Here is a 16,800-nt window from a genome sequence, read left to right on the forward strand (position 1 = left end):
GACCTGGGGGCTGTGGTCGGGGGGGGTTCTCCTGCGTGCCCGACGGGTCCGGGCAGGTGCGATGGCTCTTGGTGGGCTGCGGGGGCTGGATTGGCCGTCCTGGTGGGCGCTGTGGCTGTACTGCGGGCTGGTGGCATGTGGTGACTCTGTCCTGGTGGGTTGTCAGGGCGCATTGCGGGGAGTGGGGGCCCTGGGAGTACTGCGCTCACCTGGGGCCTGGTGCGGGGGGTATGCGGGGTGCCTCCCTGTCGGCGTCGCCGGGCCCCACCACACTGTCCATTTTTACCCTCTGGACTCACATCGGGTCCCGGCTCCGATTTCCTCTGGCCGGCTCCCGGTGGCGGCCTGCCTTGTGATGGGCTGGTTGCCATCCCTTCGGTGGGCCGCTCGGCCCCTGTGTCTGGCTTCCTGGCTGTGTGGGGCCGTTGGCCCCCTTGGGGGGGGGAGGGGGGGGGGGGGGGGGGCGGGGGGGGGGGGGGGGGGGGGGGTGGGGGGGGGGGGGGGGGGGGGGGGGTTGGGGTTTGGGTGGCGGGTGGGTCCTCGTGCCCCGGGCCACCTGGGTCGGTCTGGGCGCGCAGGGGGTGTCAGTAGCTGCTCCCTCTTGTTCTCCGGGTTCGCGTCGTTCACGGTGGCCCCGGTGGCTCTCTGGGGGTGCCGCCCTGTGGCTCCTACGGCCCGGGGGGAGGGATGCCCTGTTGACTTGGCCCTGCCTTGCCGTGACTGCTGTTCTGGGCTTCGGGGTTCTTCACACTTGCATGTTTGATCAGGTCTTGCCAGCTACTGCCGAGTCCCATTTCAGCGATTGATGGGTCCCGCCAGAATGTGCTGAGAATTTCTCCAGTCTCTACCCTAAACTCATTCTCTCTCGCACTAGTATCCTTTTCTGGCCTATTCTATTCTATTCTATACTATCAAGACACCCACAATTATGGTGCTCAGTACCATTTGTTCATTTATTATTGAATCTCTTTTTCTTTTGTGTTGGTTTGGTTTTCTTTTCTTTTTTCAAATTTTTATTTATTTATTTATTTTTTTTTTTTTATTGATGGGCAATTAGTAGTTGGGCATAACACACCACCTTACAATCTTTAATTGCAATAGCAGCGCCTGTTATTTTCTATCCCTGTTCATCCTGTTCGTCCTGTTCGTCCTGTCCAGTCTTTGTTTCCCCCACACATCACTGAGGTGTAGCACTGCCCTCCCTGGCTCATAATAGGGAATTCTAATAAAGAATATCTGCTTAGCTTTCAGGGAGGGCCGGTGATGGTCACACACATGCACTAAATATTAAAATATTTGGCTGCAAGACTAAAATATGCATCAATCTCATAAAATGTTGACTCCCCTTTTGTGGAGTTAAACAATGAGAACAAATGCAGACAAAAAAAAAAAAAAAAAAAAAAAAAAAAAAAAAAAAAAAAAAAAAAAAAAAAAAAAAAAAAAAAAAGAAAAAACTCATTTTTTTAATGGTTGTTTTTAAATTGGGACGGTTATTGAGTTGACATTTTAGTGATATCCAGTCATTTATTTATTAATAAGTGATTGTTTCCATAATAATTATGGAATTTGCAAAGACATGACTATAATAAACTTAAAAAAAACATTAGTTGCTTTACTTTTAATAAAAATATATGCAAGATATATCCCATGGACTTCAAAAGTCTCAATTATATATTGACCCTAGACACAATGGTTAGTTATCGTCAGTGAATGCAAAACCTTACTAATAACCGACTGGTATTTGTGGTGCCGGCTAGCAAGGATAGAAAAATCTCATCCCTTAGTCGAGTAATCATGTACACCCCTACAGCCTACAGGGAGTTTTTTTGTTCAGGGAATCTTTAGTTAGTGCCACAGTTGCTCACTTGAATAATTTTACAGCAAAATAGCTGCCATCATCTCCTATTTACAACAAGTTAAAGGTAAGCAGTTACAAAATCTTACAAGGCTAAACCCATTATCACTTAACTATTTTTGTGGTCTATCAGCCTTTTTTTTAACACTACATGCTGTAAATACTTACAAAGTTAATTATCGATTTGGGCCACAATAAGACACTGATGTTTACTTTTGTTCAGGTTCCGGTATATAGTCCATTATAATACGTAGCATATTTGTGTATACTCACATATAAGCCTCATTAGTTTATGTAATATTTTAAGGGCTTTGCATGACCATTGAGATTTGATAAGCAAGACTTTGCAAAGAAATGTCACAAATTATATTTTTGAAAGGGAAGAGATAAAAACGTTACAAGGTCCTTGTGACAATTTAACAGAATTTATTATTTCCAAACTGGCTGCACACAATGAAGAATACCTGATGTCTTTAAAGGCCTCACTGTCACTGTGTTTTAAGCTTATGTCTTTTGACTCTTCGTTAAAGATGTTTAAGTGTGCTTATCTTAAACTTACCTGAAGCAATCTGGATCTTACAACCTGATTCCAGCTGAATTCTTGAGATCTGCTCGCCCCCTTTTCCAATGACTATGAGGAGAGGAGAGAAAATGTCAGGTTTTAGCCTTTTTGAATTTAGACCAAGGCCCTGAGTGGTGACCCAAAAACTGAGTAGAACGTCAATAATGAGGATTACATGTCAAATATTAATACCAACGACAATGAACTCAAAGGCTACTTACTGAATCCCACCATCTTATCAGGCACTTTGAAGTCTTCTGTTGTAAGAGCCCTGAGAGAGATTAGGACAAGATCAATATCGCTTCAACATCAAATTCTTGTTCGTACAAAAAAAACACAAAAAGAATTATTAGGACTGCAAATAATGATTATTTTCTATATTGATTCATCCATTGAATTATTTATTTTCTTAAACATTTATCCTATCAAATGTCAAAAATCTGTGAAAAACATTTTCGTCGACTTAAAGTCACATAGTCCACCCTCCAAAATGTCATTATTTGTTCCTGTATTTGTTTTCTATCATACTGAAATTTATATTTTTGGGTTTGGGACTCTGGGTACATAAAATATGTGAGCTGTAGTCTCTGAAACTATAACAATCGTTTATAAAAATCCATTTCTGATATCTCAAAAAACTAACAATTACGAAGTTTAACTGAAAAAATTTTTTAAAAATCAGTAATTTAATTTAGTTGAATCCATAATGTATAGAAAACAAAAGCAAAAACTTTGTGATAACTTAACGCTATTGCTCTAGAAGGAAAAAAGAAAAAAAAAACAGCCCTATAACAACTTAACTTGAGCACAGTTTAAATATGAATAATACAGCTAACATGGATTAATATGCAGACTAGCGAGTATGTTCTGCTCACCTTTGATGTACCATTGCACCGAGATGGTTTCCCACTGAGAAAAAAAAGGGGGAAAACAATTAACATGTGACAGATAATCAGAGATCATGGTTAAAAACACATAATATTTTAAACATCTGCTAAAGAGATAGCCAGCGAAGCAGCAAAATGAGAGAGAATGAGTTAGTGCTGGAAGCGGTGGGAGCAGATGGATATGGTCCTGCCAATCCTTCATGTTTGTGTCTGACCCACAGCAGGAGGCTTTCAGCAGCATGGAAATCAGGCCCGCGAATGTATGAGTGAGTGTTTCAATCAGAGCCGCTCAGAAAGAGAGAGGCAGCAGCCGGGTGAGTGGCTGCTGGTCCTGAATTGAATTTTGACAGGTAGCACCGAGCAAGGGTCCTGCAGGGTCACTGGAGGATGTGCTGCCATGGACGTGAACACCTGAGTTGATATCTCGCCGGCTCAATCAATTTTATGGCCGTTTGCTCTGATTTCACTTCTTCTGGAAAGGCACTGGGGTTAACGCTTGAGAACGGAACAGCTATGAATATAAAAAAGGGAGGTGTGCTGGCTTCATACAAGGACGAGACTGGACGATAAAGTGTGAGTGGCTGGAGTATTTGTATACCGTTTGATAATTAAAGACTGAGAGCTGACTGCAGCCCTACACAGATACCATCTCCCGCATATTGTGGGACAACCTTGACTGAGAAAAACTGAGGGCAAATTGTCGCCAACATTCACAGTGCATCAAACAAACACAAACCAGAATTGCATACAATTTTCCTATCCATGCATTCAGGGCTGAACTATCATACAAACAACTGTGACAAGATAAGAGGAAGACAGGATAAATGACTAGTGTTTCCACTTTGTGGATATGTAATGGATCAAGTCCTTGTTTTGTGTGCAAGGAACAGCAAAATAGGATGACATTTCTTTCACCACACCGCAGTGTCAGATACTTAATACTCCACACAAACACAAGAATACAAAAGCACGGCTCTCACTTCACAGATTACAGTCTTTCCTCGTGCATAGCTCTAATGTACACTGCCAGATTGTCAACATCTTCACAGAATCATTCAGAAAAAAATGTAGCAACATGTGAATGAAAAGGTGTCATCATCGCTCAGTGAAGAAGAGTTTGACAGGGAAGAAAAGTTTCTAAACCTACTGATGTGTCACAATGCAAATGATTAAGTCAATATCCAATATACCATGATTTATTTTCCTGCCCTTCATAACATCTTTTTTATAAAATTTTACACTTTCCTGGTTCCAGAGCTCCAATTCACAGCCAACTACAGCTGTAGACAACAGTTATTTTTAGTGATGAACACCCTGTCCAATATATTCTGAATCAATTGATTCGTTGTTTGGTCTATTAAATGACTGCCCCAAATGTCATGTTTTGTCCTTGACACAAAGCTATTCTGTCACCGAATAGGAAAAAAATAACAGCTAATATTCAAATCTATGAATCTGGAATCAGAGGCTTAAACTGATTCATCAGCTTTGGCAATTAATCGATAGCAGACAATTAACTGATTGATCATTGCAGCTGTACTTCCACATGTCTATTTATTTACAATAAGTCTGATGCTATACTAATTAGATGTTTCCCAAGTTGGAAGAACAACCAGAGCTGTGAAGACAAGAGTGCGAATAAATAGGTCATCTTCTTTTGTCAGAGTCCCAAAAATAGTAAAATAAAACGACCTCAATGAAAATTAAGATCCTTCTTTACACATTATTTAAAATTGTAACTGTAAAGTTTTACTTTTAGGCTATTTTTTGGCATTTATTACAATTATTTGGCAACTAGGGCACTCACAATCAATAACAGCTATTATCTGCAGCTTCTTTGTCAGCTGAAAATGTTAGAAGGAGAGACCTGATATTCACTTATGATTGGATAATAAAGAGACACAAATTTTGTCATTGTAGCCCGATTGTGATGGTTGGAGTAAAACCTGACAAAGTTGTGCAAACACTCGCAGGTTGAACAGGCAGAGATAACCATTTTGTGTTACTTCTTTCTACAGTGGCATTGATAAATATTTGGGTCCATATATAATTGAGGGACTTTTGAAGTTCATGGGACATATCTTGCATGCATTTTTATTAAAAGCAAAAATTGCATCTGTGCCCAAGAAACCACTTTCAACTAAGTTACCCATTACAAAAACACCTGTCAAGGAAGTGTGTTAATTCCAGATCACATGACCTGCTCCACATGATGTCATTTCCTCCTGAAGAAAAGACCGGCAAGACTCCAAGGCTTTCTGAGTTATTTAATATAAAGTAGTGTGTGAGTCAAGTGTGGATTTATGGCGCAGGTGTACTACAATATCTTTATAAAAAAACTTTCAATTTAACTCAATTGTATATATAATATTTAGAAGAATCTTTCTGTAAAAATACCATGTGGTGTTTGGTTATAGGAGGCCATGTTGATTTTAGGCCTGAAAACAGCAAAAATGTCAACTATGATACCTGTCAACTATGTCACAAAAAGTCCCACAATTAAATTTGACCCATTTAGAGCCCTTATAAAGCAGCATAATGTGTCAAGGAGGATGTCCATGCACAGGAGAAAAAAAAGAGGCTGTGCAATAAGCTCTAACATGTAATAAAACACAGTAGTATGTGTGTATACTAAAGGCTTACCTCCATTGTCTAGTGAACGTTTTTGCCCTCCGAAGCCATAGAGGGAGGGGTCTATGACTGGAGATGAACTGTTCAGGTTGGGCATCTGGTCTCCTCCCATCTTGGCTGCCATCTGGAGACACAACACAGAAGGACAGATGGAATAAAGGTGAAAAGAGGATAAGTGATGATTTTCTTTGAGCACTCGTCGTTTCCCTTCCAAGACATAATCTTGGACAACCCTCCATGCGACGCTTTCTTTTTTCGTCCTGCCTGCCTAAAAGCATCAAGTTTGCTGTGAAGTTTGGCCTCCGCAAAGCCATCTGTTGTGTAGGGAGTCATCATTTTGACAGCACATGAAAAATGCACTTGCTACAATATCAAAGCAGCTTGAGGCGGTCTGCTACAGCTCATGTTGAGACTACCGATGGTGATGCTTCCCTTGAAACATCTCTGACACGCCGACGTCTCACTGACCAACTTTTTCAGCGACCCAAAACTGAAAGAAAAAAAACACATTTCTAACTTCCTATTTAAGCCGAAAGTGTAATAGTAGTAGGTTAAGTAAATGTGCAAACGTGAGCAGAAGGGAAAAGATAAGGGAAAGCCAAATCACATGTTTATCACGGTTTCAAAGTGTCACTTATCGAAAAATAACTTCATATGAACTTTTTTGTTATTGAATACATGCGCGTGACCATGAGTGTGTTGCAATGACCACTAAAGTCATAATATAAATGAGTTAACAACAAAAAACAGCACTTCACACTACAATTTATTATATCTCTAACATAAATTCCACTTTTGGAAGGTTTCACATTAGGTTTTGTTCAGACTTTGACCAAATACATTCCACTTCAACTATATTTTGCGTAAGGTTTTATATTCAACTGCATTCTGTTTCTGTAAGTTTGGATAAAAATTTGACAGTTTACACAAGATACACAAGGCAATGTCATGTTTAGAACAAAAAACTATTCGCCGATAACTATATGTAGTATAAGTTTAGCATAATATTCCTGTACCGATGTATCAGTAGATATGGTTTACATATATAAACACATCTGTTAAAGTAATTTTGTGATGGGAAAATTATGCTAGATTGCTAAATTACTGCAAGAATCTTTTTCTGCATGTTATGTACTACAAAAAGATCATTTTTTTAAATCGCTGCGTCTCAGACAACACATACAGCTGCCGATATATGTTAGGAAGACCAGTATTATCAGTCAACTATTACCCTAATTTTATACCTTAATGTAAAGAAATACACACAGGTTTTTCTGCAAACTCAAAAGAGACTATAAATGTGGTCATACAACCATCTGTACAAGAATTACATTACAGTCAACACTAAAGAAATGTGATCAAAAATAAAAACATTTCACACAAGCAACTGGTATTTCTTTAACAGTTTGTGCACTGTATGAAAAACATAACGAGGCTGAACACTCACTCCAATCAAGCCATGTAAAACAAAAGGAATATTAAAACATTTGGCCTGTATAATTCTATCCACCTCCGACATCTCTTTTCATCTTTTTCTTGTAGTGAACAAAGTGTTCGACCCATCCATATAACTACAGGACAGTGCGGTTATTTGCATTCTAGCTTAGCTAAAAACTAATCTGTATCTACTTTCAAAATGAGTCACTTGTCGATCTAAAGTAGCTGCTCACGTTCTGCGATGATGGACATTTAAATCTTCAGTTACGCTGCATGAGAGCACCAACAGCGTTTTCCATTCCCCATTAATCTGCCACCTCTCCTTCCATACAAAGTATAGCGTTTCAGAAAATTACACTAAATTGACATCTGTGCCTGACTGGAATTTCTTTTTTTTTTTTCACAATATGAAAATATAGTGATGGAAATTAGAGTCTCCCATCACCTTCAGGGATGATTATCTACTTCAGAGCCCACCGGTGGAAGCGAGAGGGGTGCAATGGAAATAAGGAGGCATAAAAGGAAGCAGGTGTGGAGTTGCTGTTTCCATGACATCGCTGCAGATATGTGCACGTCAAGTGACATGAAAAGCACCGTAGACAAAGCCGATACGTAGGAAAAATGCTCAAACTTAATGTGAAATCAGTGTTTCTCTGAGTTCTTCACTACAGGTATGTGGCATGCATCTTCTAAAATACTTGACTGGTTCATCAGCTGCGATCCTGACAGCATGGCTGTAGGCCGCCATGGTTTTGACAGTATTGACGCACTTAGGTTAGTTCTCAAGTCGATACTGTCTCTACCATATTCAGCATGTGTTGCTTTACAGACAGAGTTCACAGTGGAAGCACCGACTGAAATGCACAATCACATTAATCTGTTTAAGCTCTCCATCTTCACTAAGCTGATGATTTAGCTCACCCAAAAGCTGAGATTTTCCAAAACAATGTCCACAGTGGATAAATGAAAATTCTAAGTTCGTGTTCAAGGTGTTACGTGTAGAGGGTTTAACTTTCTGCCCTCTCTTACTTTCACTCTAAACACTCATTTTAAATGCAGATACGGACAAACAGGTCACACATACTGTCGTTATCGTTAATTTATGTCACTTTGTCTAAAATAAGGATATTATCAGGAGAGCAGATTGAGAGTTGGTTAACTTAAAATGCAATTTAAATCACAATTTCAGATTTTTTTTGAAACAAAAATATGTGAACTACTACATTGTGAAATCAGATGCTTTAAAACAACAGAAAGAAGGGAATGACTTAATGAGAAAATGAATGGGCAAAGAAGAAGAGATTCAGCCGTCTTCTTATTAGTTTCGCTGTAAGTAGAGGTTTCTATGAAAATGATAAAGCAGGCGCACGTTAATTTCATCATTGAAGCCTTTGACAAGGTAACTTTGGGTTGCTGTGGTTCAGTAACATTTATGAGAAATCTCTTAACTTTGCTGCAATAGGCTAAATGAGAGTTTACAGTCATGCAGTCTGAGCGATTTTGTTGCCAACTGTCCAACAGCAGAATGCCCTCAGTGTTAACTTAGGCCACTGAGGAGACACCAGTGTGGGCTGGAGTGGCCCCCAAGACAGTTTTACTTCTTGAATGCAAGGTTGTATACTGTAAGACTTGAAAATGTTCTCCCAATGTCTGATTTATCAAAATCTGACAAATGAGATGGCATGATTTGGTCTCTGAGAAAAAAAAACAGGCTATATTTAGGGTCCAAGAATTGATCAATACTGTTCATGATTCTACTCAGTTATTTCTTGATTTGACAAGAAATGGTGTGTTTATTTTGTATTTCTTTGTGAGGGTCAGTGGTTATATTTAGGATCAAGATGGGTACAATTAGCGACACTGCAACACCGGCAGTTGAGTGGTTTAGACGAGTGATTTAACGGACCTTAACATGATTGTGGGTTTTCCTTTTGATTGCTGATGAGTGTTTAATAAAAAACAAAAAAAAAAAAACAACATAGAGCTGTTAACATCAAATGTACCAAAAAGCAATTTCAGCTTCAACATTTAAATGTCAGTAGCTTTCATGTCAGCGGCTGGTGGTTGAGCAGGGAGAAGCAGGTAAGTGACATAACTGCAGCTGTGGTCATGTCACATGCAACAATGTAAAGAACTACGGTACTAGAACATGGCCTCCACTTCCTACATCTCAGGCTAATGCCACATCAGTGTCATATGATACACACTGAAAACTCACTGGATGACTTCTCTTTTCTAGAGCATATCTGGTGACACTTGCATGCCACGGAGAGTCGCGAATCCACAAGTTAACATCAGATAAAAACAAATGTGGCAGGTATTATGGTTGATTTAGAATGTTGGTATACTTTGTGTTATGCGGCCAACTATTCCTCAGGTGGCAGCGTTTTAATTAAGTGAATAACTTCTAGTGAGCAAGCTGTGAGCAGCCATACAAACAAGGGGACAACAGGGGGTTAACTTCAAATCCTCTAAAGGCATCATGACAGCAGCTGTTGAGCTGTTGTGAAATACACTTGCTGTTATTTGCTTATCTGGGTTCAGTTAAAATTATACCAAGTGTATTTGAAGTTGCACATTTACAGGAAATTAGGACTGCACAACAGTAGGAACAGCATTATGAAAAAACAGAGGAATTTTCTCTGGATGACCTGAAGAATTCAATTTGAAAAGAACTAATCGTTCTAGAATGATTGTGGTTATTTTGTAGGGGCGTGTAGCTGCAACAAAAATAGATCAGAATTTTGAGAAAGCAGGAAACTACGGTTTAGAACTCAGTGTAACACTAATGCAACGGCATCCAAATGTGTTGTTTGCACTGTATGACAATCTGATCTGACTTTGCACTTGTCATACGAGCTTCTGGATGCCAGTTTAATGGTCAACCAACTCAGCTGCCTCGTTTAGCTGCAACACCTGCAAGGCACCACTATCAACTTCATCCTTTCTGTAGCCAAAATACTTCCATTCGACTGACTAAGGCTGTGCAAATATTGCCAAACGCTAATCACCACTATTCTAATCAAGGCCGCGGTTATCCTAAACTTATGCTGAATTTTGACTATCCTGAACTTAGTGCGTCTTTAGTTGCAAAATCGAAATGAAATTGCACCCAAAACGCCTTACTTGCTGCACATCTGCTTATCGACAGACACTAGAATTTACCAAAACAACTCGCATGCAGGCTCCAGTAGAAGCTAGCTATGTGGCTGTGCACAGAGAACCTTTTAGTCTCCAGTTACTGGAGTGCAGCAACTCAAAAAACTACGTTGAAAAGAGTGAAATAATACGTTCTAATGTCAGATTAAGTCGAAACTAGGCTCCCTACACCCTGCCTGCACTCAAAAACAGCCCACCACAAACTGATAATGGAACCCTTTGACCTCCATTGGACTAGTCCGCAACCACCTCGGCCTCTTTTCACCTCCGTCCACACCTGCAGACCTCCCCTGGTGGCTTCAGAGATGAGCTCCTTGGTTTAAAAGCACCCAGACGCAAAACCGGCAGCCTAAAAGAGAGCTGATGACTTCATGTCGGGATGCACAAGGAGGATACTTGGTCTGAGCCGTCCATTCTGAACCTTAACCTCCCAAGTGTGCAGTAGCTTCCCTCTGGTTGCTCTCCATGCTTCTCTGCATTCTCGACTTGTCTGTTTATAGGTGAGGTTATTCCCTTTTTCAGCAATTCATTTTATGTGCAAGTGTCTTTATATGCATTTGTTTTTCCATTGCAAAGATTGAAATTGTTACTTGTGCACCTTAATAAATAAGCTTAAGTGGTTAAATTCCATTCAATTCTCAGAAAATAGGTAATTTAAAAATAATCAATAATAGTTTAAACTCAATTACATCACCTAGCCCCATGCAGCCCTACAGAAAAGCCATTCGTGCACACCTGTAGATTTAGATTATCTATATTCAATTGTATCCACGTGTCTATATGTTCATGTATTTGTGTGTTCATAAGACAACACCTGTTTAAACTGTAACATACTGTAAATAATGCACTTTACTGCTCCTGTTGCACTTCTGGTTTTGATGACAAACTGCATTTTGTTGTCGTACTTGTACCCTGTGCAATGACAATAAATCTAACCTACCACACAAAGCTTTAAACCACGCAAGTGTGCAAGTCACACAGGCGGAAGCGAAAGTGGCAGCAGCTATATGACCAAAGTCCACTTTACATATTAGCAGCTGTTGTCAGTAATATGCTTATCCTCTTCAGCAAAACACACAGCTCTACTTTTGACCAGCTTAATGACAGCTTTAAGCACAATGACATCTCTGCAGAGGCCACAACGTGACACCACAAAATAATATCACTACATACAGAGAGGAGCAGGGAAATGCTGATTGCATTTTTATTGAAATGCATTTTTCAGGTGTTTTCCAGGCAGCAATGGAAAAATCCAAGAGTGCTCGACAGGAGGAGTGGAGGGGGGCTTATTTCAACAGATGACGTTACATTACATGGCCTAACTCCAACGCTGCCTGCGAGGACACACAGTACCACACATGCTAGCTAGCTAACACCAGCTACACTCACTCACTAGTTGTTTTTCTGGGCCACATGCGCCACAGATTTAACACACGAGCTTATTATCAAGTCAAGGAAGAGGAACCGTGTGATATAAGCGTCAGTGCTGCGTGTGTTTGCTCCTAAGCTCTCATGGGTGTCTCTTTAACTGGGGCAACAACCAGTTACACTCAAGCTAACTTGGGGACTTCAAACTAGCCAGCTAGCTTGTGGACAGCGTGTCAGACGCTCCAGCTGCTCGGGCTTCGAGTTCAAACCAAATGTTAGCTCCAGTCATGTTGCGGGTCAACCTGCGGGGCGTCCAACTTGCGCTAGTAAGTCGGCGAGCTAAGCTAACTACAACTTCTGTGAGTTGACAACAGGTTGCAGTGTATCGACTTAACTTACTAAAGTAGCACAAACTTCGACACCAAACGAGGCCTCCGTATCTTGCGTCAGACACGACTTGTGTGGCCGTTTGGACAGTTTTCACGCCGACTTAACGCGTCTTCTGCCCACTGCAAACTCTAATCTGTCCGCTCAAGCTATGCTGTCTCGGGCTATTTAATGTTAGCATGCTAGCTGCATGAGGAGTGTTTATAGTAGGGGGTCTGGCTGCCCCGACCAGAGTCCCGGCCTTGCTCCGCATGCAGACACGCTGTTTGTGGTCCGAAAGCACCGCACTCGTGTCGGCTGAAGAGCGTTTTACCTGTCGGACCCGGCGTATCGTGTCTGCGAAGTCATCTTTCGTTCCGGGCTGAGCCACCGAGGCCTGTCCCTGAACCAGCTCCGCCATCATCATCATCCGCCTCGGCAGCTGAGAGCCACACTTAAAAAAAGAGCAGCACACGTGCCAAGCCGAAGCTCCGCGAGCCGCAGGATCTCGCGAGTTGATCGAGGAAACTCACATGTCATGTTGAACAACAGCAGGCAGGAAAACACCACCATGACTGGGTGGTGCATGTACAGTATGAATATCAGTCAGATGTGGAGACAGGAGGTATGTTTGAGAGGACAAATGTAAACATATTTATCTATACTTATGCAACATTTACTTAATTTTCAAAATCTGAAGCTACTATTACTTTAGCTGCACCATACATGTTAGATGGCATACAAATAAATAATTGTGGTCATTTTTATTAGGTTGCTTGATTATTGCCAATGAATGAAAAACTGCTGGGTCTACTCTGTCTCTAACCCAGTGTCAGCTGGGACAGGGGCCGCCCATTACAACCCCCTGTAGGATAAAGTGGGTTGAACCATTTACTGGGAATAATAATGGATGGATACCAGGATATCCAATCTTTCTAAATCTGAGGGTTACTGCTCAGTAGTAATGCAGAAAATGTTGGTGTTTTTTTTTTTTTACCTTTGCAGTGCCACTAATACTATAATGTTTTTTGCAACGCATTTGCAAAAAACATTTAAAATGAATAATATTAATAAAATGGATAGATAGATAGATAGATAGATAGATAGATAGATAGATAGATAGATAGATAGATAGATAGATAGATAGATAGATAGATAGACAGACTACCAGTCAAAAGTTTGGATTCTGTGGTTTTTATTTAATTATTTTGTACATTGTAGATTAGCACTGAAGACATTAAAACTATGAAATAATACATATGGAATTATCTTGTAAACAAAAACTGTTTATCTTCAGTATTAATACAAATAAATAAAAAACATTCAATGAGAAGTGGTGTATATATATATATATATATATATATATATATATATATATATATATATATATATATATATCAATGTGATATGTCGACAAGAAGTACAAATGAACTAATTTAGAGTGTCTAATTAAATCATAGCGGACAACTTTGGTCTGAAGAAAGAAACAAGTCCCCACTGCACTAGTACTTATGCAGCATTTACTTTATTTTAAATATTTGATGTTGCTACTACTTAAGCTGCAACACAAACATTAGGTAACACATACTGAAATTATTTTTTATAAGTTTTTTATTTTAAGATGACTTGATTATGCCATAGTATTTTTATAAACTGACTTGTAAAGGACAAAATTTTTTATTAACATTTATATTTAAATTCCTTCATATATTCCTTCTTCATATATAAATAATGTAAAATCATTAATAAAGAGGGATAGTTAGCCTACAGTAGTAACGAACTGAAACTTGGTAGCTAGAGCTACACCAAGCTAATATAGCTAATAGGCTTAACATGAAGTCAGCTAGTTAAGCTTTTAGACAGATAATACCACACATTTACTGATAGCTAGCTATTATTTTTGTTGTATTGTATGATGGTGTACATCCAGAGTATTAGAAACTGTTGATGTGCATGGAGGTCTTTCTTTAAAACCCTTTTTTTTAGTCATTCAAATATTACAGAAAATACTTTATTTTGTTCACACCCATGTAAAATCCCTTATATGACATTTCATCTGTTAAAAGACCATCTAAAATAATTAAATTTTATTTGAAGATTAGCAAAACCACTACCATCCAAGAAAGACCATTTTTTTGTTTGTGTGTTTGTTTTACTGTTTACATGAGTGTACTCATGAGTTTAAACAGTTTATTTGTATAATAACTAAGAAGAAGACTATTAAGAGACTATTAAGAGAAGCCACCTATAGCCTGTCGCCATCTAGTACAGCTACACCAACAATAGCTTCCCTGGGTAGCCGAGGAAGACAAGATAAGCATAATCAATGCAGTTGCTGATTCATTTCCTTTCAACAGACCACTCAAGTAATCACCCAATCATTCAGCCTTGAATAGCCTACTTAAATTCAAACTTACATATATATGTCAGTATTTGGTATACTGGAAGACAACTCAACCACAGACTTAATGAGCGTTTCTCTAAAGCGGTTTCAACAAAAGCTGAACTTTATAACCCTTATTATTGTACCATTTACAAGGATACATGAGCTATAGTGAAATATACTGATCTCGCTCTTAGTATATGTAAAATAACTGACTAATTCAGACATAATTAGTCTTATACTACACTGGCTATACTTCTATGTTTAAATGGTGTCACTAAAGTACCATTGAATTTGTGAAACTAAACTGAGCAGATCTCACAATTACCCTTAGCTAACTAAACTAGCTTAATTTCTGTATTTAATGATGGTATTTGAGCAGAAAAAAACAAAGACTTCTAACATACGTCTTCATGCTACAGATCTGGCTTTTGCTATTTACAGTTCTAATATTTCAGTGTCTTTGTCAGAATGAAAAAAATTCCCATCTGACATGACAAACTGAAAACTGAGGATTACTGGTTGTCTCCCATGCTGCACATGTGGAAACATGTATTGTTGCACATCTGGAAAATGCCAGCAGCCAGACAGAAGAAAGTAAAATTGCTGCAAATTTCCAAACTGTTTATGCAAAACAGTTCCTGCTCCATAAATCATATCCAAACCTCAATGAGGAAAGTCGAGCAGCGAGACCTAAAACTAATGTGTGGTCCGGTGGAGCAGAGTTGGACTCAGTTCAGTGCATGTATAAAGCTTTGTTGGTTTGTTTCTTGGTATCTGATGAAGTTCTTGTTTAGAATGAATGCATTAAGATACTTTTCTGCCGAGTTCTGAGTGATATTAAAAGCTGTAATCTGTCAGATCTTTCATGTTTGAAATGATATTTTAGCATATATGAAACAGAGGAAATGAACGGGTCTGAAACTTAAGAATTTGTTAAGGTATGTGCTGGTTCTTAAACACTCAAATATCCGTTTCCCCTGAGGGTTACTGATATGCAACATGCTCTTGCAGCTGCCGGGTGACTTGATGATTGACCTCGAATTTGAGACAAGCAGATTGGCATGCTGCGTCTTACAGACATCCATACATATATCAATTTCTCTTCCTAATCAGCCCCTGGGTATGTTATCACCTCAGAAAAAGCAGCAGAGAAATTAACTGGCAGCTGAGAGCTGTTCCCAGACCAGCAGCTCTAAATGAAGACCTCCAATTTAGCATGACTGAAGTCTGATCCGGCCCGCTAACATATTGCTACCATGTGCTGTCAATGTATTCAGACCTGGAGGTGGCTGGGAAATCATTTTCATCGTCTAGTATCAAAGAGTACGTCAGGTGGTGGTTGTCATATGCAGCCAGATGCATACATGCATGACGAGAGAATGGACACACGCAGAGAAACACAGTTATTATGAATTCAGCCTCCATCTGCTCAGACAGCCTGGAAAGTAAAGGCAGTTAAGGCAGGTGTGGGTCTCTGGAGTCCTGCCAATCAAGCAGTGGGAACTGAGTCAGTGTAGATCGAGTGTGTGTTTGGTGTGTTTGTGCGGCGCTGCGGTTACCATAGCAGGCCGATCAAGTGTCACACACACACACACACACACACACACACACACACACACACACACACACACAGCTTCCTCCCCATCATTGTCTTGCAGAGAATAGATGCTTGTTCCCAGGGTTCACTGTGGTAAAACTGCTGGGTCAGTCGACGGCAGAAAGCATGTGAGCACAAAGTCAGAGAAGCTCTTGGTCTCTCAAGAAGAAGAAAAAAAGAAAAGGTTCAAGAAATCATCAACAGGAGCTGAGTAATTGATCCATTTTCCTTTCATTTTCATTTGAATGAAGTGAAAATGTGATGTTTTTGTGGTCAGGCGAGTGGAATGCATGCCCAGCTGGACAACTGAGCATTTAGAAAGAGGAACATCAATATTGGCACACTTACTCTCTTTAACTACAGAGTTTTTGCCTCCTCCTCTTTTCTCCTCCTCAATCTCAGAAGAACAGGCAATGTGAAACTGTAATTGCTTTATAATTGCCACAGTTCTGCTATGGGCATAAATTTCTAAAGGCAGGATGCAAGAAGCGGTTAGTGTTTCATCCAGAGACCTCTGAGGTATCCCAGCACGCCTTTCATTCAGGAACACAT

The 16,800-nt window shown here is 39.8% G+C and overlaps 1 protein-coding gene across 1 annotated transcript in view; it reads right to left on the reverse strand.

Annotated features, from left to right (window-relative positions):
- Window positions 1-12,760, reverse strand: part of fubp3 (far upstream element (FUSE) binding protein 3) — a 29,152-nt gene extending 16,392 nt beyond the window's left edge. Inside the window, exons 1-5 of the mRNA XM_023282801.3 lie at window positions 12,600-12,760; window positions 5,948-6,059; window positions 3,293-3,326; window positions 2,639-2,688; window positions 2,415-2,486 (exon numbers count right to left, since the gene is read on the reverse strand). Coding sequence (XP_023138569.1) covers window positions 2,415-2,486; window positions 2,639-2,688; window positions 3,293-3,326; window positions 5,948-6,059; window positions 12,600-12,695 — 364 coding nt within the window. The 5' untranslated portion in view covers window positions 12,696-12,760. The remainder of the gene's footprint in view (window positions 1-2,414; window positions 2,487-2,638; window positions 2,689-3,292; window positions 3,327-5,947; window positions 6,060-12,599) is intronic.
- Between the last annotated feature and the right edge of the window lie 4,040 nt (window positions 12,761-16,800).

This window comes from Amphiprion ocellaris, chromosome 17 (genome assembly GCF_022539595.1).
Source record: "Amphiprion ocellaris isolate individual 3 ecotype Okinawa chromosome 17, ASM2253959v1, whole genome shotgun sequence".
Lineage (NCBI taxonomy): Eukaryota > Metazoa > Chordata > Actinopteri > Pomacentridae > Amphiprion > Amphiprion ocellaris.